Source organism: Podarcis liolepis (genome assembly GCF_965112155.1).
Source record: "Podarcis liolepis genome assembly, chromosome: 14".
NCBI lineage: Eukaryota > Metazoa > Chordata > Lepidosauria > Squamata > Lacertidae > Podarcis > Podarcis liolepis.
Genome location: NC_139569.1, coordinates 9,964,089 through 9,984,179, shown reverse-complemented (window position 1 = coordinate 9,984,179; position 20,091 = coordinate 9,964,089). Strand labels below are relative to the sequence as shown.

At 47.2% G+C, this 20,091-nt stretch overlaps 1 protein-coding gene across 2 annotated transcripts; it reads left to right on the top strand.

Annotated features, from left to right (window-relative positions):
* Window positions 1–5,565: 5,565 nt before the first annotated feature.
* On the top strand, window positions 5,566–19,492 carry LITAF (lipopolysaccharide induced TNF factor). Of its 2 annotated transcripts, XM_083474556.1 has the most exons (5): window positions 5,781–5,821; window positions 8,925–9,173; window positions 13,461–13,645; window positions 15,192–15,348; window positions 17,951–19,492. In XM_083474556.1, exons 1-5 carry the CDS (start codon window positions 5,796–5,798, stop codon window positions 18,057–18,059), a joined length of 726 nt encoding a protein of 241 aa, XP_083330682.1. In that variant the 5' UTR covers window positions 5,781–5,795; the 3' UTR covers window positions 18,060–19,492. The 2 variants fall into 2 exon arrangements, with proteins under 2 accessions (XP_083330683.1, XP_083330682.1); XM_083474557.1 differs by lacking the exon at window positions 8,925–9,173 and having other exon boundaries at window positions 5,566–5,821.
* The last annotated feature ends 599 nt before the right edge of the window (window positions 19,493–20,091 follow it).

The window sequence follows — 20,091 nt, the reverse complement described above, 5'->3', positions numbered from 1 at the left end:
CGAGTTTTTATTAAAGATTTTCTTATGTTGGTTGCAATTGCTCCTGGGTGTTATTTGGCCTGTGCATGCTTGGGAATCCTGCAGCAGCCTTTGCAGATGTTTTGGACTACAACTCCCATCAGGCTGGTGCAGCGGCGTAGCATGGGTTATCAGCACCCGGGGCAAGGCAAGTAATTTGCGCCCCCTAACCCCTAACCATGGTCATTAATACTGACGGCTCTACTCTGGGGCAAACGTCGTGGTGACTACTGCCCTCCGTGGTGTTGTTTTTGCAATTAAAGGACCCCTGCCTCAAATAAAGCATCTTGGGGATTGGGGACTGGGGTTTGCCAAGGGAGCTGGAAATTGCAGTTCAGTGGCGGGTGAGGGGGAGAGGGTCCCTTCCGCGTCTGGGTGCCGCGGGCCCCTTTGCGCCAAGACGCGCATCTTTGGGCGTCACGGCGCAGCCTTCTCAGTCTCCCTCCCCGGCCCGGCTAGTCCCGACGCGGCTTCTTTCTGGCGCGGGGAGGGGGCTTCTTTCTGGCGCGGGGAGGGGGTGGGGAGGGGGCCAGTGCGTCGGCCGGCCTCCGGCGCGGGTGAGGGGGGGCCCGTCGGGGCGGGTGGGTGGTCTTGGCGCGCAGGCACTAGAGCGCCGCCAATGGTGCGTTTGGCGGGCTGCGCGCATCCAGACAGCGACCCGAGCCTGGGCGGCGTGGCGCTTGGTGCCGGAGCCTCCGCCCGCAGCGCCCCGTCGGGAGACCCGGCCGGAAGGAGCCTCGAGCCGGCTGTCGGACGCGGTTGAAGCAGCCAGGGCGGCATGGCAGGCGGCGTGCACCCCCTGCACCCCCCACGCTACGCCACTGCTCTCTGCCCCACCGCCAGGCTTCGGAGCAGCCTTCCGAAGGCTGGCGGCGGGAGGAGGTCTCTCCGCCTGGACAGTGGGGTTCCTGCTTCCTCAAGGAGGGCCGGCCAAACGCGCCCCCCCAAATGTTGCGCCCGGTGCGGCTGGCACCCCTGGCACCCCCCACGCTACGCCACTGGGCTGGTGGGATTTGTCGTCCGAAATGTCTGGTGTGCACCACGTTGGCATAGGCTATTCTACTGCCTTTGCTTGTTGGTTGCAAGTCGAGCGAAGATGTATTTCATTCCAGTTCAGCTGGAACATGGAATTCCCTCTCCTCTCGACTGCCAGAAATGTCATCCAGCCACTGCGCTAGGCTTCTGACACTTCCGTGACAGCTAGGTGTTATGTACTGAAGTTCTCACCCTGGGACAGCAGGGGGATACTGTAGATGGTTCAAGTCCACATATGCAAATAAGAAATTGAAAGTGACGTTCAGTGATTGGATAGTTACAGAAAGTTGTTACAATTACGTTGTTCTGGAGCTCTATATAAGCAGGCTGGCTGAACCCTTCAGTTCAGTTCTGTTCTGGCCTGTGAATAAACAAGAGCTGTTTGAAGAATCGCTGTGTCTTCTGATATGTTCACCCACAACTTAACACTAGCAACTTAATGAAAGGTGAGGTTTTCAGGAATCTGGGTGCTCCAGGATTGCATCATACACTACCAACCTTGTCTAAGAGTTCTGCCCTTTATTTCCTTGAAAGGGCAGTTTCCTAGGTGGAGGCTGGTTTCATGCTAATAAAAGCCTCAGAAACATGACTGTAGGAAACTTGCCTTCTCAAATGTTCCATGAGGTCTGGTTGGTGTAGGTATGACCGACTTGACTTTTAATTGCAGAATGTGACATCACCAGAAAGCTGTAAAGGTAGGTCAAGTTGTACAAAACTGCCCTGGGCTAAGCTAGCTTTTCATTTGCTTCTCTCTCCTTTTTTTTTTGCAAATTTATTGAGGAAAGAAAGAAAGAAAAAAACAAAACAAGACATCAGAGTACAATAAATCTGCATCCATCTTAATTTACACATACAGATTAATCTGCCCCATCCAAATCAGTATCCAAACAAAGTTGGTGTTTATAGAAAATGCGTTCAAATATAACAAGGGCATTATTGTATTGTACAGTGGTACCTTGGGTTACATACGCTTCAGGTTACAGACTCCGCTAACCCAGAAATAGTACCTCGGGTCAAGAACTTTGCTTCAGGATGAGAACAGAAATCGTGCTCTGGCAGCGTGGCGGCAGCAGGAGGCCCCATTAGCTAAAGTGGTGCTTCAGGTTAAGAACAGTTTCAGGTTAAGAACGGACCTCCGGAATGAATTAAGTATGTACTTAACCTGAGGTACCACTGTATTGTATTTTCAGCTGATGAAGACTATCACGAAACAGTAGTATCATTTCGGAAACACTGTCCTTGAAACCTTTGGGACGTCTTCCGTTGGAACTTTTGAAAAACATTTGAGAAAACCTTACTTTTTAGAATTTTGAGACGTCTCTTGTGGAAACCTTTGAATAACCATGGTGAGACTGACCTTTGACGCCTATCTTCAGCACATGGCTTGATGTTCTGCGCCACTAGTCTGTTACATTGTAGATATGAACTCCAACAGATTTATTTCTACCTTTTGAATGATACTAGTATTCTATTACATATGATTAAACAGTTATTAGCCTACGTGTTGTGTCTATACTTCTGTGATCGGCCGTGGACTCAGCAGGATTGTGCATGGCTGCCTGTCCCCAAAGAAGAACCGCTAGCCAGAAACTGATGGGGAGGAACTTGAAAGCGTGATGCTTCAGCTGTCTTCTTCTTCCCATGTTCACTTTCTAGTCCGATGACATTGTCAAAGTGGAAGGAACTCTTTTCAGTTCCTCTCTTGCACCTTCCTTGTGTTATAAGAAAAAACTGCCCCCTTTCCCTTATGGGGTATCTAAGAGCCCTTATAGAGTCCTTAAGTGGGTTCCCTATCGGTAGGAGAAAATAACAGAGGCCAACCAGAGAATAGTGAGAAGCAAAGCAGCTAGTAAGCCTGAACTTTATTAAACTGTTGCAACAGGGTCCTCACTCACCACAAGCAGAACAATGGTGCGCAAGCCCTTATATAGACTTTGGAAACAAAATAATAAAAAATTCCTTCCAGTAGCACCTTAGAGACCAACTAAGTTTGTTATTGGTATGAGCTTTCGTGTGCATGCACACTTCTTCAGATACCACAGAATACCACCAATAATTATTTCCTAATAGAGTCGTAGCTTGGTTTTCGAACAGCTTAGTTCTCAAACATTTTGGCTCCCGAACGCTGCAAACCCGGAAGTGAATGTTCCGGTTTGTGAACTATTTTTGGAAGCCGAACGTCTGCTGGGGCTTCCGTGGCTTTTGATTGGCTGCAGGAGCTTCTGGCAGCCAATCAGAAGCCGCACTTTGGTTTCTGAATGTTTTGGAAGTCGAATGGACTTCCGGAACGGATTCCGTTTGACTTCCAAGGTACAACTGTACTGAAGACATTGCTTGGTCACAGTTATAGCTAACACTTTTCTTTTTATTGAGCTATACATCTTACTGACTTTTTGCACCTGCATTTTAAAAAAAATCTGTAAACATATCCTTAAAAAATAATTGAGCGTCAGATCGCACGTGAGGATGTCAAGTTGCTTAACACTGGGGGGGGGGGTGGTTTGTGGCCTTGTTTCTTCTTGCCTAATCTTTGGCACATGAAATCCCAGAACCACTGAGAAAGATCCCAAGTGTGTTTGTGTTAATATTTCCAGTAACACTTCCAGGAATTATGGGAAGCAAAGAAAGAGAGGGGGAAAGGAAGCAGCGTAGATAACCGTAAAATCTGATGCAGGCCGAGTCATTAGAGTGGAGAGTTCTCTGGCTTCCATCAGTTCTAAGAATAAAACCACAAGTAAATTATTGCATGCGCATCTGCCACGGCTGGCTAGATGCTAATCGCTTATCTGGCCTCTCCTGGCAAAACATCTCTCTTCAGTGGTTGCATTTGAGGGCTGCCCTATGAAATTCTACGGGCTCGTTTTAGAGCTTTGGGTTCAGAATCCCTGACAAGTGAGGCTGGCAAAAAACATTTCAGTTTGCACTGCTCCTGGTCAGCGCTAGAAACTCAGATCCAGTGGTACCTCGGTTTTTGAACATCTCAGAAGTCAAACATTTCGGTTTTCGAACGCCGAAAACCCAGAAGTAACTGCTTCGGTTTCCAAACGCTTTTTGGAAGTCGAACATGCCATGCGGCTTCCGTATTGAGTTTTCCGGTAGCAAATGCTTCAGTTTTCGAATGTTTCGGAAGTCGAACGGTCTTCTGGAGTGGATTACTTTCAAAAACCAAGGTACCACTGTATAGGCCAGGCACCAAATGGCTACTTAAACCAGGGTTGCAGTCGCCAAAATGCAGGGGCATCTTGCCCACAGAGGCAAGTGGCGCAGGGCGCTGGGGCGCCAAGTTCTGGAGGGTGCCAGGGAAGAAGCGGAGGCTGGGCGCGGCGCCTCCTGGCATCAACTCACTGCCCTCGCCCACCTCTCCCATGCTGCACCCAGTGGCGTAGCGTGGGTTGTCAGCACCCGGGGCAAGGCAAGTAATTTGCGCCCCATAACCCGTGGATTTGCGCCCCCTAACCCTAACCCCCAGATGTTGCGCCCGGTGCGGCCGGGCCCCCCTGCACCCCCCACGCTACGCCATTGGCTGCGCCAAAGCAGTGCCACGCCTGGGGCCTCTGCCTGCCGTGACCATCATGGCACAGGCACCAGGGAAGAGGCAGAGGCTGAGTGCTGCGGCTCCCAGCATCAGCTCGCCACCCTCTCCCGCCTCGCTTAAGCAGCACTGCGCCCAGAGCCTTCACATTTTCCCCACCGGAGCTGCTGCTGCCCGCCTCCTCCAGCCCCGCAAAGCTGCCAGCAGTGCCGTAAAAAGGTCAGCAACTCTGGGAAACGGGGCAGGGGGGAGCCAGAGGGATCTTTACACCACGGTGCTGGATATACTTAATACAGCACTGCCAAAACGGAATGTCTAGTTGCCATGTTTGGGCAGGACAGCTCTCAAGTCTTATTGTTCAGATGATGGACTGGCTGTGATGGATGATCAGTTAAATATCTGGCTGGCTCATATGACAACCTCAAGCTCGGTTAAGAACTCTGAGAACTGAAAGAACCAAAGTCACTTGGTCCAGGGATAGACCACACATCTTTTTCTTAATGGCGACATGTCCTTTTTACTGGGGGTGTTGCCAAGGTTGAACTGGGACCTTCTGCATGCAAAAGAGGATCATATATGACTTACAGAGAGCACTCTAGATCTGCATTCATAAGCACTTGAGTTAGCTATTCTTTCCTCCGTGTGGGGAAAAAAGCTGTTTATTTTGTGCTCATGCTTTGAGGTTAAGGAATTTTCTGTGACTGTAAAGGTCTGAATAATAATACTAATAATAATAATTTTATTATTTATACCCCACCCATCGGCTCTGAAGTTTTGCACTATTGTGAGGTTGGAAAGCTACATAGAGCCAGGTCCTTGGTGACAGGTTCTGAGGGTCTCTCTTTTTCTCTCCCTTCTGTTACTTTACAATATTACAAGGCAGGGCCTGGACCAGGTAAATTCAGCCCGGTTGGTCTGGGTGAGAGCAAGTTCCGATTGGCTGGGGGTTCCGCTCAGTTAGGAGTTAACTGTCATTGTGGCAGGAAGTTAGGTTTTGGCCGTAGGCTCTTACTCAGGAGTAAGGAAGTGACCTTTAGGCAGACTGGGCAGCAGCATAGCAGGGACCAGGAGTCACGGCTCAGGAATTAGGAGCAGAATAAGGAGTTCCGCAGTGGCGAGGACGTCCCAACGAGTTCCCCTGCTTGTCCCGCCAAGCTTTTTAAGACGAGGAGTGGTGAGCTCGCTTGCGAGACACTCTTGCCTTGCAGGAATGTCGAGACAGCAGGGTTGGTCGCGGTGAGTTCTGTGCTCCTATCTGCAAAGGCAGTGCCTTTGGCTGGATGGAAAGGTAACAGCTTTCTGTTCAGGGTGCTGCTCAGTCGCTGCTGCCTCTTATATCTTTCCGCAGGGCCTGCAAGACAAAGCTGTTCCACCTGGCCTTTGGTTTGGACTCAGTCTGACCCTTATGTTTCCCTCCCCTTATGGTTTTGACCTATGGGCTACTTTTAAAATGAGGCTGCATTTTAAATTGCATTTTAACCTGTATTTTAAATTGCTTTATTTTATTTTATTTTCTATTATGTTTTTATTGTAATTTTATTGGTGTTAGCCGCCCTGAGCCCGGCTTTGGCCGGGGAGGGCTGGGTATAAATTATTATTATTATTATTATTTATTATTAGCCTTCTCCCCACACAAGCTGATTAAAGCCCTCCCCAGCCACATCAAGCTTCTCTACTCCATAGGAAGGTTAGAGAGGAGAGCTCGCATCCCCGCTTCCCTTTCCACAGTGGCTGAAATTTGGGATGGAAAGGTGAGGCTGAGCTCCCAGGTCCCTATTCCAGTGGTTCTCAAAGGGTGTGGCAAGAGAGGATGGCAAGTGTGGCATGAAGATTCAGCCGAAGAAACATTTAAACATTTCAGTGTGTAGTGTAGTATCAATCTTTTTTATTTTATTTGCAGAATGGGGGTAGACATATTTTCAAGATAAGAGCAAAAGCATCAGAAAAAAAGGATTGGTGCTATCCTTTTGATAAACCAAGAAGCTTATTTTGAAGTTCATCCTGCTTCTCTTAACATTGGTGTCCATTTCACTCCAGGGCCCTACTAACCGTGCTAGTTTTGAAAGTATTCTGAGTGAATTGGTGATGGGAGAAAAATAAAGAATTGCAGGCACCTAGAGAGTTACCTTTTAACATCTGCTAAATTAAACTCAATATCAAAGGTCACCTCTCTTGATATCCCTAACATGAAAGGTGTAAAGCAAGGGTGCATTCTTGCCCCTTTTCTCTTTAATTCCCCCCCATCAGATCTTCCAGAGCACATCCACAAAATAGAATCACATGCCCCCAAAACCAATCAAAACCCGTTCCCACTTTTACTGTATGCAGATGATACGACCTTATTATCACAGATAAGGATAGGTTTGAATCATCTTTTACGCTCCTTGGTTTCTTACTGTGAAATTAACAGACTCTCTCTAAATTATGAGAAGACAAAAAAATCTGGTCTTCTCTAATTTCCGGACACTAGAGAAATGGAAAGTAAGAGGATAAGAAATCCAGCAAGTAAAGATGCAGATTTATCTCGGACTTTTATTCCAGAGCAACTCCAGTTGGTCAAACCATCGCACAAGTGCTATAAAACAGGCAAAACGTACCCCACTTTTATTCTCAGAAATGTAATGGGTTTATACCAGCTGCCGTTCAGATTTTTCAAGCTAAAGTGTTGTCGCAGCTACTTTTTAGGACCCCAATATGGATGGAGGACGTGGGTGGCACTGTGGGTTAAACCACAGAGCCTAGGGCTTGCCGATCGGAAGGTCGGCGGTTCGAAACCCCGTGACAGGGTGAGCTCCCGTTGCTCGGTCCCTGCTCCTGCCAACCTAGCAGTTCGAAAGCACGTCAAGTGCAAGTAGATAAATAGGTACCACTCTGACGGGAAGGTAAACAGCGTTTCCGTGTGCTGCTCTGGTTCGCCAGAAGCGGCTTAGTCATGCTGGCCACATGACCTAGAAGCTGTACGCCGGCTCCCTCGGCCAATAAAGCGAGATGAGCGCCGCAACCCCAGAGTCATCCGCGATGGGACCTAGTGGTCAGGGGTCCCTTTACCTTTATATAATAGTGATTTAGATAAGATACACTCAAGTTTCTTGAGACCTGTCCTTGGGCAAATTCAATCAAGTATGAGTCCCAAATTCAATCAAGTATGAGTCAATGTGTACAGAATGAGGTATACACATGATGGAATATTGAGTGTGGACTAGCACTATAAAATACTGACTTCGTTGCCATTTCCGTTCCCAACCGTTGAGTCTGCTTTCTGACTTACTTAAGGACTCCTATAAATCCAGATGGCTCCAACTCATACACAGCAAAATTCAATTTATTGGTGTTGACTTGGAATTATTGTGTAATTCTAGTGAGCAATACATTTATTGCAATATCCAAATTAGATAAGGGATATTGAAAAACAGAACATTGAGTCAGCTGTAAATCAAATCTGCTCCCCCAAGTTCTGTGGTTTTAATACAACCAATAACAGGATGACTTATGTCTCAAAGTTAATAACGTATTCTTCCGTGTACAAGACGCCCCCATGTATAAGATGCCCCCAATTTTGGGGGACTCCAAACTGAGAAAATGGGGGGGGATTGTATCCGTGTATAAGACTAGGTTTTTTTACTTAAAAATTATGTTCAAAATTGTGGGTCGTCTTATATACGGAAAAGTATGGTAATTCCAGCCCAACGCAGGGCATTTATGTTAGCTGAACATTTCTCCCTCAGCTTTTGTTAAGTGCATATATTTAAACATCCCTAGAAATGATAGACATTGTGGAAGTTATTTGAATGTGCCGGACACAGTAGAACATATTCTTTTCTATTGTCCACTATACAACCAGCTACGTAAACACGTGTTATCCCCCTTTTTGGGTAGCTTAGCATCATGGCACAATGAAGATATCAAATTCCACCTGTCTGATATTAAGCTGGAGGTGGCTGAGTTTCTGTCAATAGTATCTCCTATTGGCACCATTTAGCTGGGAAGACACTCCCCTGACAATTTCTGTTACCATATGTCTTATATGGCTGCTTCTTTGTATATGTTTTTTAAAATGTTGCATATGGATGTTTTAAGATGGTCTACATCTGTAATGCCTAATAAAGGTTTGGAGGAAGAAAATAATTTTTAAAAAAACATAGAGAAGTGAGGCTGGTATCCCTGACATATGCTTTTTAGTACAATGCAGTTGTGTCATCAAGCAGCTTGATTAGACTGGCAATTTCTTAGAGAGATGCTAAATGCGTACTGTAAAAAAAAAAAAAAGGCCTTTTCAGCCTGCATGTATAAATTATATATATGCAATGTCTACAACACGGAAGTTTATGCTTCATTGCAGGCCAGGTAGGTGGAAGAGTATCTTTGGAAAGATAATAGAGCTGTTCCCTGAGCAAACACAGCAGCTTGGACAGGAAGCTCCATCCTCTTATCATACTGTGTACTTTGGGCTGCTGAAAGCAGCTGGGTGCCATCTGCATTATTTATTCCTCGCTCCGCATGGCTGTGCTCTGCAAACCCCCTTTTCACATTTGGAAGCCGGAACCGCCGAGGACTTAAACCACCTGCAGGCGGCTTGCCAGGCCAAGCGGTGAGACTTGTTCTTTTTGTTCCACCTCCCGGAAACGACTGAGCCTGCTTCCCAGATAAAGAAACACGGGGTGTTTATTTGGTTACATGTGGTTCTGAAGGGAATGGCACCCTTTACATTTATGTACAGTGGTACCTCGGGTTAAGTACTTAATTCGTTCCGGAGGTCCATTCTTAACCTGAATTCGTTCCAGAGGTCCGTTCTTAACCTGAAACTGTTCTTAACCTGAAGCGCCACTTTAGCTAATGGGGCCTCCTGCTGCTGCCACGCCGCTGGAGCACAATTTCTGTTCTCATCCTGAAGCAAAGTTCTTAACTTGAAGCACTCTTTCTGGGTTAGCGGAGTCTGTCACCTGAAGCGTATGTAACCTGAGGTACCACTGTATTTTAAAGATTCAGTGGTTAAAAATAAACCTGCCGCTTCATTTGATTGTGGGGTCCTTTGGTTGGTGGGAAGAAACCCATTTTGGTTTACTAATACAGCTGGTTAAACATTACAGCTTTATAAGATCATTTGTATGTGGATTTACAGTGGATGCTCGAGTTGAGAACGTGATCCGCGTGGGAGACACGTTCGCAACCTGCAGTATTCGCAACCCGCATTACTGCATCTGCGCATGTGCGGGCTGTGATTTGGCGCTTCTGCGTATGCGCAAAGCACTGAAACCTGGAAGTAACCCATTCTGGTACTTCCAGGTTCGGCGTGGTGTGCAACCCGAAAACGCACAACCTGAAGTGTCTGTAACCCGAGGTATGATTGTATTATATCAGGGGTGGCCAACTCCCAAGAGACTGTGTGATCTACTCAGAGTTAAAAACTGACAGTGATCGACCCGCTTTTTTGGGGTTCAGGTCAAAGTTGTTTTTTAGGAACAAGGAAGGCCTGTTTTTTAGGGGAGCCAAAGTTGTTGATCTACCAGCGTTCAACCACAGAAGTTCAGTGATCTCCCGGTAGGTCACAATCTACCTGTTGGACGTGCCTGTACAGTGGTACCTCGGGTTACATACACTTCAGGTTACAGACTCTGCTAACCCAGAAATAGTACCTCAGGTTAAGAACTTTGCTTCAGGATGAGAACAGAAATCTTGCTCCAGCGGCGCGGAAGCAGCAGGAGGCCCCATTAGCTAAAGTGGTGCTTCAGGTTAAGACCAGTTTCAGGTAAAGAACGGACCTTTGGAACAAATAAAGTACTTAACCCGAGGTACCACTGTATTATATCATCAGTGAGGCGGGGGGCGGGGCGGGTTCTTGTCATCTGGGTAGCCCAGGACTTCCATACGCATTGCCTAGCTTTGTGCCCCATAGAAGTCACTGGTGCTGCTGGCACAGGGTTTTCCCATAAGGAGATCCTTATTCTCTCTCCCAGTTCTTCCTGCAACACATTTTCACTCTGCTTATGGCACCGTGGGGTCTTCTGGCCTGCATGTGTGATCTGATCTCTTGAAGGCTGGTGGGTCCAACCTGCTCCATCTTGCAGCTTGTGGGTTGTTATTTTTCCTACGTGGGTTTTGTGGGTAGTATTGCACATGTAGCTGTTGGGTAGTGATGGTAAGATATACTTGCAGATAAAATACCAGGGAACCGATGAGCAATCAAAGAACCCGCTGATCCCAAAGACAGCTCAATGCTTTGCGCAACTGGATGGGGAAATTCGTTGCCGCAAGTGTGCTTACGTAGCCATTTGTTTCTTTCTGGAGAAAGATTGACTTAATGCAAGATGTGGGGCGTGCAAAGATTGTGGTTGGCTAATAGTTGGAAGTGGAAAGTCATATTTTTGTCTGTGTTAACCACTGGATGTTGAAGCAGCTAGGAGCTGCTTCTGCTTCTGAATCTCCCATGGACAGCTAGCTGGCAGTTCAACATCTCAAGAGCCAGTGTGGTGTAGTGGTTAAGAGTGGTGGACTCGTAATCTGGTGAACCGGGTTCGCTTCCCCGCTCCTCCACATGCAGCTGCTGAGTGACCTTGGGCCAGTCACACTTCTCTGAAGTCTCTCAGCCCCACTCACCTCACAGAGTGTTTGTTGTGGGGGAGAAAGGGAAAGGAGAATGTTAGCCGCTTTGAGACTCCTTCAGGTAGTGATAAAGCGGAATATCAAATCCAAAGTCGTCTTCTTCTTCTTCTTCTCAAGAGTGAGTGTCTGCTGTTAATTGCGTTTCGACTCCACCTTTCTCCCCAAGGAGTACAGGGCTTTCCCCCCTCCTACAACAACCCTGTGAGGGAGGTTAAGAGGCTGTGACTGGCCCAAGGTCACCCAGTCAGCTTCAGGACCGAGTGGGGATTTGAACCCTGATCTCCCAGGTCCTGGTCCGACACCACACTGGCTCCCTAGCGTTCTTCTGCTATGAGGCTACTCTATAAATTAAGTAGGCAAATAGGGAAAGCCAAATCTCACTCAGAGAAGGATCTGAAACATTTTCCTGGAAGCTTGAATTTGTTTTATTCTGGATTGTTTCCTTTGATGTTTTAATGTGTTGCAAAGCGCTTTGAGATTTTTTTCTTTAAAATATAGAAATGAAATCAACAGCAACAACACCACTGGAGGAAAACATGGTGCCTGGTTTTCCGTTGTGGCGAGCACAACCTAGGTTTAAGATGGCATTTGGCGATTAGCTTATACGTACGACCAGGCACCCCCAAACTCAGCCCTCCAGATGTTTTGAGACTACAGTTCCCATCATCCCTGACCACTGGTTCTGTTAGCTAGGGATGATGGGAACTGTAGTCTCAGAACATCTGGAGGGCCGAGTTTGGGGGTGCCTGTGTATGACTTTCTAGCCCTGGTTGTGTCCTTCCAGATGTTGTTGGACTCCCATCAGCCCCAGTCAGCATGGCCAGTAGCCAGAGATGATGGGGCAACATCTGGAGAGCCACAGATTCCCTTTCCTGGGTCTAGTAGGCCAGCAATGCATTCACTTTTAAGAGTCTTGTCAGAACAGGAGAAATCCCTTCTATTCCTTTTGGGATACTTCTCACTATGATTAGTAGTACATTCACATATTGCCTTTCCAGCAGGCAGGTCAAGGTGGTTCTCTGCCCCTCCCTTTCCCCCTTTTATCCTCAAAAAAACCCTGTGAGGTAGATTAGGCTGGGAGGCTGTGACTGGTCACCCGGCGAGTCCGTCTTCTTCCTTTAAGTTGGCACCCACTTTCTAGGCTTTTTGAAAGCGGTTAAAAAAATAATAATCTTTTGTTTATGGCTTTTTCTGCAGAGCTACTGTACAAAGTACCGCTCTGTTTAGTTTATCAGAATTAACAAAGGCAGCAGCGTTAACAATGATGTCAAAAGCCAGTTAAGAACATGACTATTTTTAGCTGGCCTTAAAATTAATGCTGCTGCCTTTGTTCCTTCTGATTATTCAGAGCCTTGCTGGAGGCCTCTGAACAGTTCCTGGGACTCGCAATTGAGGAGACTGTGGTTGTGCCTAAGCTCCTGGTTGCAGGTTTCCCATATTTCAGGTTTCCCATTGTGACAGCACCATTGGTCATTGTGACAGCAGGTAGGCCTTTGGCCTGCTCCAACATGGCTTGTCTGATTTTATTTTTATTTATTTTATTTCTATACCGCCCTATACCCAAAGGTCTCACATGTTCTTCAGACCACCTTCTTCCTCTATCCATATCTCGCTTTAATTCTGAAGTTCCTTCTTTCAGTTAAGACAATCAGTGGAAGATAAGACAAATGGCTACTAAGCACAACACCTACATTCTATGCCCACCTCGCTGGTGGTGTCACCACTAGGGGCTGCCTAGTTGGTGCTGATGCATAACAGGGCCTTTTGGGTGGTGGCTCCCCCTTTGTGGAGCATATCTGTGATTGTATGAATGGATTGAGGAAATGTGGTCCGTGGTAACTATGACTGAGCTAAAAGAATACATATAAACCAGCCTAAGATTTATGGGAAAATGGGTGTTTTTTGTAACAAGCAGATCAGTGATAACTTTATCAATATCCAACAATTCTGCAGCGATTCTGGTTTTTAAGCAATTCTTGGTTTTATCTGCATGCTGCCTTGAATCCCATCAGGGGAAAAGGTGGAGAATGGACGAATAAATAAATGAACGAACGAATACTTTCTGCTGCTTTCAATCTGTAAAAACATTTATTTATGCTCTTCATTTTATTTAATAATATATCTATATATGAAAGATAAGCTTTTAACACTAGCTTACGTTTAGAATGCTTTTTTAAAAAAAGGTGTGTTTTTGATGCATTTGCATCCTTTGGGACGAAGGGCGAGATATGGAGGAAATAATAACATGCATGCCTTTTCGTTTTCTGTCTCCCAGAAAAATGGATCCATCCGCTCCTGGCTTTCAGGGGGCCCAGCCTCCTCCTTACACTGAGACAACCGGCATCCATTCTGCTCCGTACCCCCAGCCCTATCCCGTCCCGGGGCCTGGACCACATATGAAAGGCCAACAGGCACCGCCATATGGCATGCAACCTGGAGTCATAGGAGGTCCCCAACCAGGTAAGCCTTCGACTGCACCATCTTGGTCCACTTACACCCCACTTTCCTTCCGTCTGGAAGATTGAAGGCTATAAATATAAGGTCCCCCGGTACCCTCTGAGCAGAACTGGAGCCCACCAGTGCTCTAAATCAACAGCTCTACGATACCTCTTTAAACAGCCATGACTCCCCCCAAGGAATCCTGGGAAGTGTAGTTTGTTGAGGGTGCTGGGAGTTGTTCAGAGGCCCTTGTTCCCCTCACAGAGCTACGGTTCCCTGGGAATTGGGATTGGTGTTTAAAGCACTCTGGGAACTGTAGCTCCATGAGGGGAACAAGGGCCTCCGAACAACTCCCAGCACCCTCAACAAACTACACTTCCCAGGATTCCTTGGGGGGAGTCGTGGCTGTTTAAAGAAGTAGTGATCAAGGACTGGACTTAGGAGGAATGGTGGAGACCGCCCTCCCCTCCTGAACCTTCCTGAGGAGGACAGTATAGATTCAGAACAGTGGTTTGCAGAAGGGCATCGTTCAGAGGCTGCAGAGGGGAGAAGCTGGGAAATATTGGGAGAGGGGCAGGAGGAAGAAGAAGCATCAGGGGAGAGGCAGCTGACAGACTCAGTGTCTTTGGAGAGCATTCCTGACCCCTCACTCTCCCAGGACCCAGCGGGCATTGAGAATAGGAGAACAGAAAACTCAGAGGCAGAAAGCACAGATCAGCCAGCACAGGGGTGATGTAGAATAGGAGAGACGGAGGGGGTGGGACTTTACTTGGAGCAACGCCATTGTCTAAGAGAGATGACATTTCTACATCTCTCTCTGTGAATATTAAATACAGTGGTACCTTGGTTCACTAACTTAATTCGTTCGACTCCCAAAGCCATCCGAAAACCAAGGCGCGGCTTCTGATTGGCTGCAGGAGCTTCCTGCACTCAAGCAGAAGTTGCGTCGGGTATTTGGCTTCTGAAAAATGTTTGAAAACCAGAACACACACTTCCAAGTTTGTGGCGTCCGGGAGCTGATTTGTTTGGGAGCCAAGCCGTTTGAGTACCAAGGTACCACTGTAAAAGACTCAGGAAGAACTCTTCTTGTTTCTCTACTTGGCTGCCACCATGGGAGGGATAGGATTCCTTGAAGCGACAGAAGCGTAGTGCTTTAAATGCACAGTGCAAACAGGCCTTTATAGCATCAGTATGTTACCCTCAGACTGAGCCCCATAACCCTCCAGACATGGCTGGACTGCAACTCCCATCATGGTCTCTGACTGTCGCCCAGGCTGAGCTGAGGCCAGCAACATCCCCTGTTCCCTTCTCGGGGATTCAGCCATGTTGGCATCTGAAAGCCAGCAGCCTAGACAGAAGAGGAAGCCTCTTGCATCTTCCTTGAGATGGTTCGTTTTGGTTTCCCATTGGGGTGGTTTTTCTCCCGGCGGATCTGAGCTTCTGGCGAGCCAGACGGCAATTTGCAAGGCACTTTCGCCCGGGTGTTGAGGAAGAGGGAGTCCGAGGTTGAGCAGGAAAGGAGTGTGACTCTCTCGCCCTTGTCTCTTTGCCTCCTCTGCTGCCCCAGTTACCGTTCAGGCGGTTTACGTCCAGGCACCGCTGGTCTTCCACGACCGTCCCGTCCAGATGAACTGCCCTGCGTGTCAAAAAACAATTTTGACGCGCCTCTCGTACTCCTCTGGGGCGCTGACCTGGCTGGCTTGTGGCGGCCTCTTCCTGGTGGGGTAAGTAGGTCCTTGCCAGCTGCCTTTGTATGCTGATCTCTTGTATGCATTAAGCCGGGGGCTGCTGAGCTGTGACCATTGGGCTTGCTGGCTGTGGCCGATGGGAGATAGGAGCCTTGCAGTTTCTTGGAGGGCCGCAGGTTGGCTGCTCCCACATTACATCGGGGGAACGTTCACAACCATCATCATCATCATCATCATCATTATTATTATGCATATATCAACCACCTTCTCCAAGGAGCTCCAAGTGGCGTATGTGGGCTCTCCCACTCCTCATGTAATGTCCACAACAACCCTGTTTAGTAGGTTAGGCCCAGAGGGAGTTACTCGCTCAGGATCACCCAGTGAGTTTCACAGAATCCTGGGAGTTGTCAGGGGTCCCATTTGAGGGGATGCCAGGAAACAGGGAATTAAGTTCACATGTGGTGGGGGTGTAAATATGTACAGTTTTTTTGGCAAAGGGTGTTCAAGGAGATAACAGAAATCACTAGGTTAAAGCTGACCGAGAGTCCAGAGGTAGTACTGTTATCAATTTACGATGGGATGGAAGGTTCGCAGGCTATGAAGGCCTCACTCACAAATTTATTGACAGCTGCCTGAATTATGATACAGTGGTACCTCACAAGACGAAATTAATCTGTTCCGTGAGTCTCTTCGTCTAGCAGTTTTTTCGTCTTGCGAAGCAACCCTATTAGTGGCTTAGCGGTTTAGCGGCTATTAAAGGCTTAGCGGCTATTAAAGGATTAGTGGATTAGCGGCTAAAAGGCTATTAGCGGCTTAGAAAAAGGGGGGGGGGGAGCGAAAAAAATCGGAACACTTGCAAGACGTTTTCGTCTTACAAAGCAATCCCATAGGGAAAATCGTCTTGCGAAGCAGCTCAAAAACAGAAAACCCTTTCGTCTAGCGGGTTTTCCGTCTTGCGAGGCATTCGTCTTGCGGGGCACCACTGTAGCTAGGAAGTGGAAGGGGAAAGCAGAATATAAAATGGAAGAATGGTATAGAGAGGTGTGGGATAGAGCTATTAATTATAAATTAACACGTGCCATTAAGGTAAGGGAGAAATGATTTTGAGGAGATATGGAGGGCGTTTGTAGAATTTGTACTGTTAAAACGGAAAGGGGTCAAAGCCATTGCAAGAGGTGTTGAAATTTTGGGAGGTTGGATAGTTACAATGGAAGAGTCTCGATGGTGGGGTGCACATTTTTATTCTTATTTATTTATGATTATTAACTTTGTAAAAATTAATGTAAATACAGTCATACCTCAGGTTGAAGTAGCTTTGGGTTGAGCATTTTTGGGTTGCGCTCCACAGCGACCTGGAAGTAACGGAACGCATTACTTCCGGGTTTCGCCGCTCGCGCATGCGCTCAAAATGACATCACCTGCATGCGCGGAAGTGGCGAATCACGACCCGCAGGCGTGGGTTATGTTCGCTTCAGGATGCGACCGGGGCTCCAGAACAGATCCCGTTCGCATCCAGAGGTACCACTGTAAAGGTATAAAATATAAATAAAAGAATGAATAAAAAAAGGGGGTCCCCAAAGAGTCATCCGCTCCAACCCCTTGCAATGCAGGAATCAGGGGCAAGGGGGGATTTGAACTCCCAGGTTCTAGTCAGACACACTAACCACTTAAGAGGGTTAGACAAATTCATTGAGGAAAAGCCTATCTGTGGCTCCCAGCCATGATAGCTTTGCCCTTCCTCCACAGTTGGAGGCATCAGTGCTTCCAAACAGTGGCTGGAGACCACGGCGAGTCCTGTTTCCCGGTTTCCCGCAGGCACCTGGTTGGCCATTGCAAGAACAGGATGCTGGACTAAATAATAATAATAATAATAATAATAATAATAATAATAATAATAATAATAATAATTTATTTATACCCTGCCCATCTGGCTGGGTTTCCCCAGCCACTCTGGGCAGCTTCCAACAAAATATTAAAAATACAGTAAAACATCAAACATTAAAAACTTCCCTAAACAAGGTTGCCTTCAGATGTCTTCTAAAAGTCAGATAGTTATTTATTTCCTTGACATCTGATAGGAGGGTGCCACCACTGAGAAGGCCCTCTGCCTGGTTCCCTGTAACCTTGCTTCTCGCAGGGAGAGAACCGCCAGAAGGCCCTCAGAACTGGACCTCAGTGTCCAGGCAGAACGATGGGGGTGGAGACGCTCCTTCAGGTATACTGGGCCGAGGCCGTTTAGGGCTTTCAAGGACAGCACCGACACTTTGAATTATGCTCGGAAAGGTACTGGCAGATGGGCTAGTGGCCTGATCCAGCAGACCTCTTCTTGCATTCTTAAGCTCTCTGCCTTGCTTGGTGAGCGAGTGATAAGGCCCTTTTGATACACCAGCTGCAGAAGACCAGGGATGCTTATGCGCGCCGAGGTTTGCATAGACGCTCCATCCACAGAGCAGGAGTAAGATGCGATGGTGCTGTATTGCATTAGGAAACTGCCTTGAGCCGAGCCGGAAGGTCCATACGCCTTGCTCAGTATTGTTAGCACCTGTAGCCGTGTTGCTGATCTTATCCGGAAACGGCAGTCACAGAGTACCTGGGGCAAGAGTCTGTGTTCTGAAGGCTGCCTGCTTTCTCTCGACAGGTGTGTAGCCGGCTGTTGCCTCATCCCCTTCTGCATGGATTCGCTTCAAGACGTTGACCACTACTGTCCCAGCTGCAACGCTCTTGTCGGCACCTACAGGCGTCTCTGAGCAACATTAGGCGTGCGCTTTTTAAAATATATGCTTTTTTTCCTTTTCTGGAGTTCATGGAAATAATTTTTTCCGCTGTGCCTTTTTTTGCCTCTGAAGATTTGGGTGCAAGAAGAACCTTTGGCCAAGAAGTGGGATATGTTTCTCCAGCCTCACGTCCAACAAGTGCATGTTCTTTCTTGCAAAAATCATGCCTGCATTGTCCACGGAAAAGTGTCGAACTGGTGCAGCATCTTAATTCATCTTTGCGCTTTGGCACTCTCTCCCATTCTCCTCCTATTTTGGCATTAAGAGGAAGCGTTGCAATTGGAAACCTCAATGATATTTCTCTCTGTTTGTGTGTGTAAATTGCTAAGGCCTTTTATGCAGCCTGAAGAGACACTTGGTTCCAAAATTCTCTCTCCCTGGGGAATGTTGATGAGATCCCTGTGAAAAAATAAATCCCGTTTTTTTAAAGGTAGCTTCTAACAAAATGAGGCACTTCAGGGCTTCTGTAGCAACTGATTTCAAGTTGGTGGCCAGGTTTTTTAAATTTTATTTTGCAGGGGTCCTCAGAACCTCAGCTTGCCTCTTCAACTTCAGAGACCCCCTGGTAGTGCCCTTGTTTGCTACCCAGGCGCTCCAAAATCTGTTTTTTGTATTCATTTGGAGCTTTATAGAAGTGCTTCGAGATTTCTGAAGCATTTTTAAATTACTGCTGCAAAGTAAATGTGAGGAAATAGGTTCCAGGCCTAGAATTTTGTCTTTCTGACCCAAATGATCATCTTTCTGCTAAGAGTCAAAGATCTCAGTGCCTCAAATCCTTCCCTCCTCTTTACGTTTGGCTAGAACAGGACCAGCTTCTGATGTATCCATAGAGTATAGAGCAAATCTTAGGGAAAATAATGTCCAGATAGGTGATCTAGATAAACCAAAGCTGTGAATGTTGAGGCTGGATTCTCTGTTGGGGCAGCTATCGGAAATTTCCTGCCCCAGTGACCCGATAGGAGAAAACCTCTGCTTTTCTTTCGTCCCCACGGGCAAGTTGCAGGCCAGGCGAGCAGCTGCCAAACGAGTTCATCGCAAGCAGATGCAACAATGATGGAGATACTTGAAACCTACTTCTATTCTGAACTAAAAGTACAACGCAGTAGAGAGCTGAAGACTCGCCTGCAGGAATTGTGGGTAGTAGCATTGGATATATGCTTTTATTTCTCTTTTAACGAGCAGGATGCAGCTTGCAAAAGACTCTTAGCTCTGCCGCTGCAGATCTGGGCAAGTTTATCTACACCAGATTTGCCCCACCTAAGCCTGGAAGGAAAGCAGACCGCTGGAGATTTTTAAATACATTGTTTTTTTGGTGTGTGTTTTATTTTGCATAGGCTATACACACGTGATCTAGTTTGAATTAAACAACGGTTTCGTCCTCTAAATAAAAAGGTGCATCTTGTAAATTGGCTGTTAATGCTGATTCGGTGCAGGATGAAGCCATCAGTGGCTCCTAACTCGGATGGCTGTGTTGCAGGGGCGGCATGCTTTGGAGGATGAGTTGCTGCAACTTGCAGGAAGGGAGAGAGCGCTGTTGCACTGCAGTCCTCTTCGCAGGCTCCCACTTGGCTGCTGGGAAAACAGGATGCTGCAGGAGATGGGCATTGGCCTGATCCAGCAGCCTTCTGTTATTGTGTTCTGGCATTATTGCAGATCTAGAGAGGAGGGTTCGTGGCCTTCCAGAAAAGACCTCAAAAAATCAGCCTGGAAAGCTACTTCTGACCTGAGGTCTCCCACCCACCCACCCTGAAGTGGAAACATTTCACAGATGCCTGACTGATTTCCTCATCCAGCACGCTCTTCCTACTTTAGATTTCGCTTTCAGAATTGGGTGAATGGTGTGCTTTTGAGATCTGCAGGTGGCAAACTTTTTCTCCCATCTCCTCTTAAGTAAGGCAGCTCTACAGCAATATCTCTCACAGCCGAAGCCAAGCAGCCCTGTTTTGGGGGGGCAGATATCTGCTATGAGATGGACTTTGCCCTCAAGCAGCTGGTGCTTGCAAAA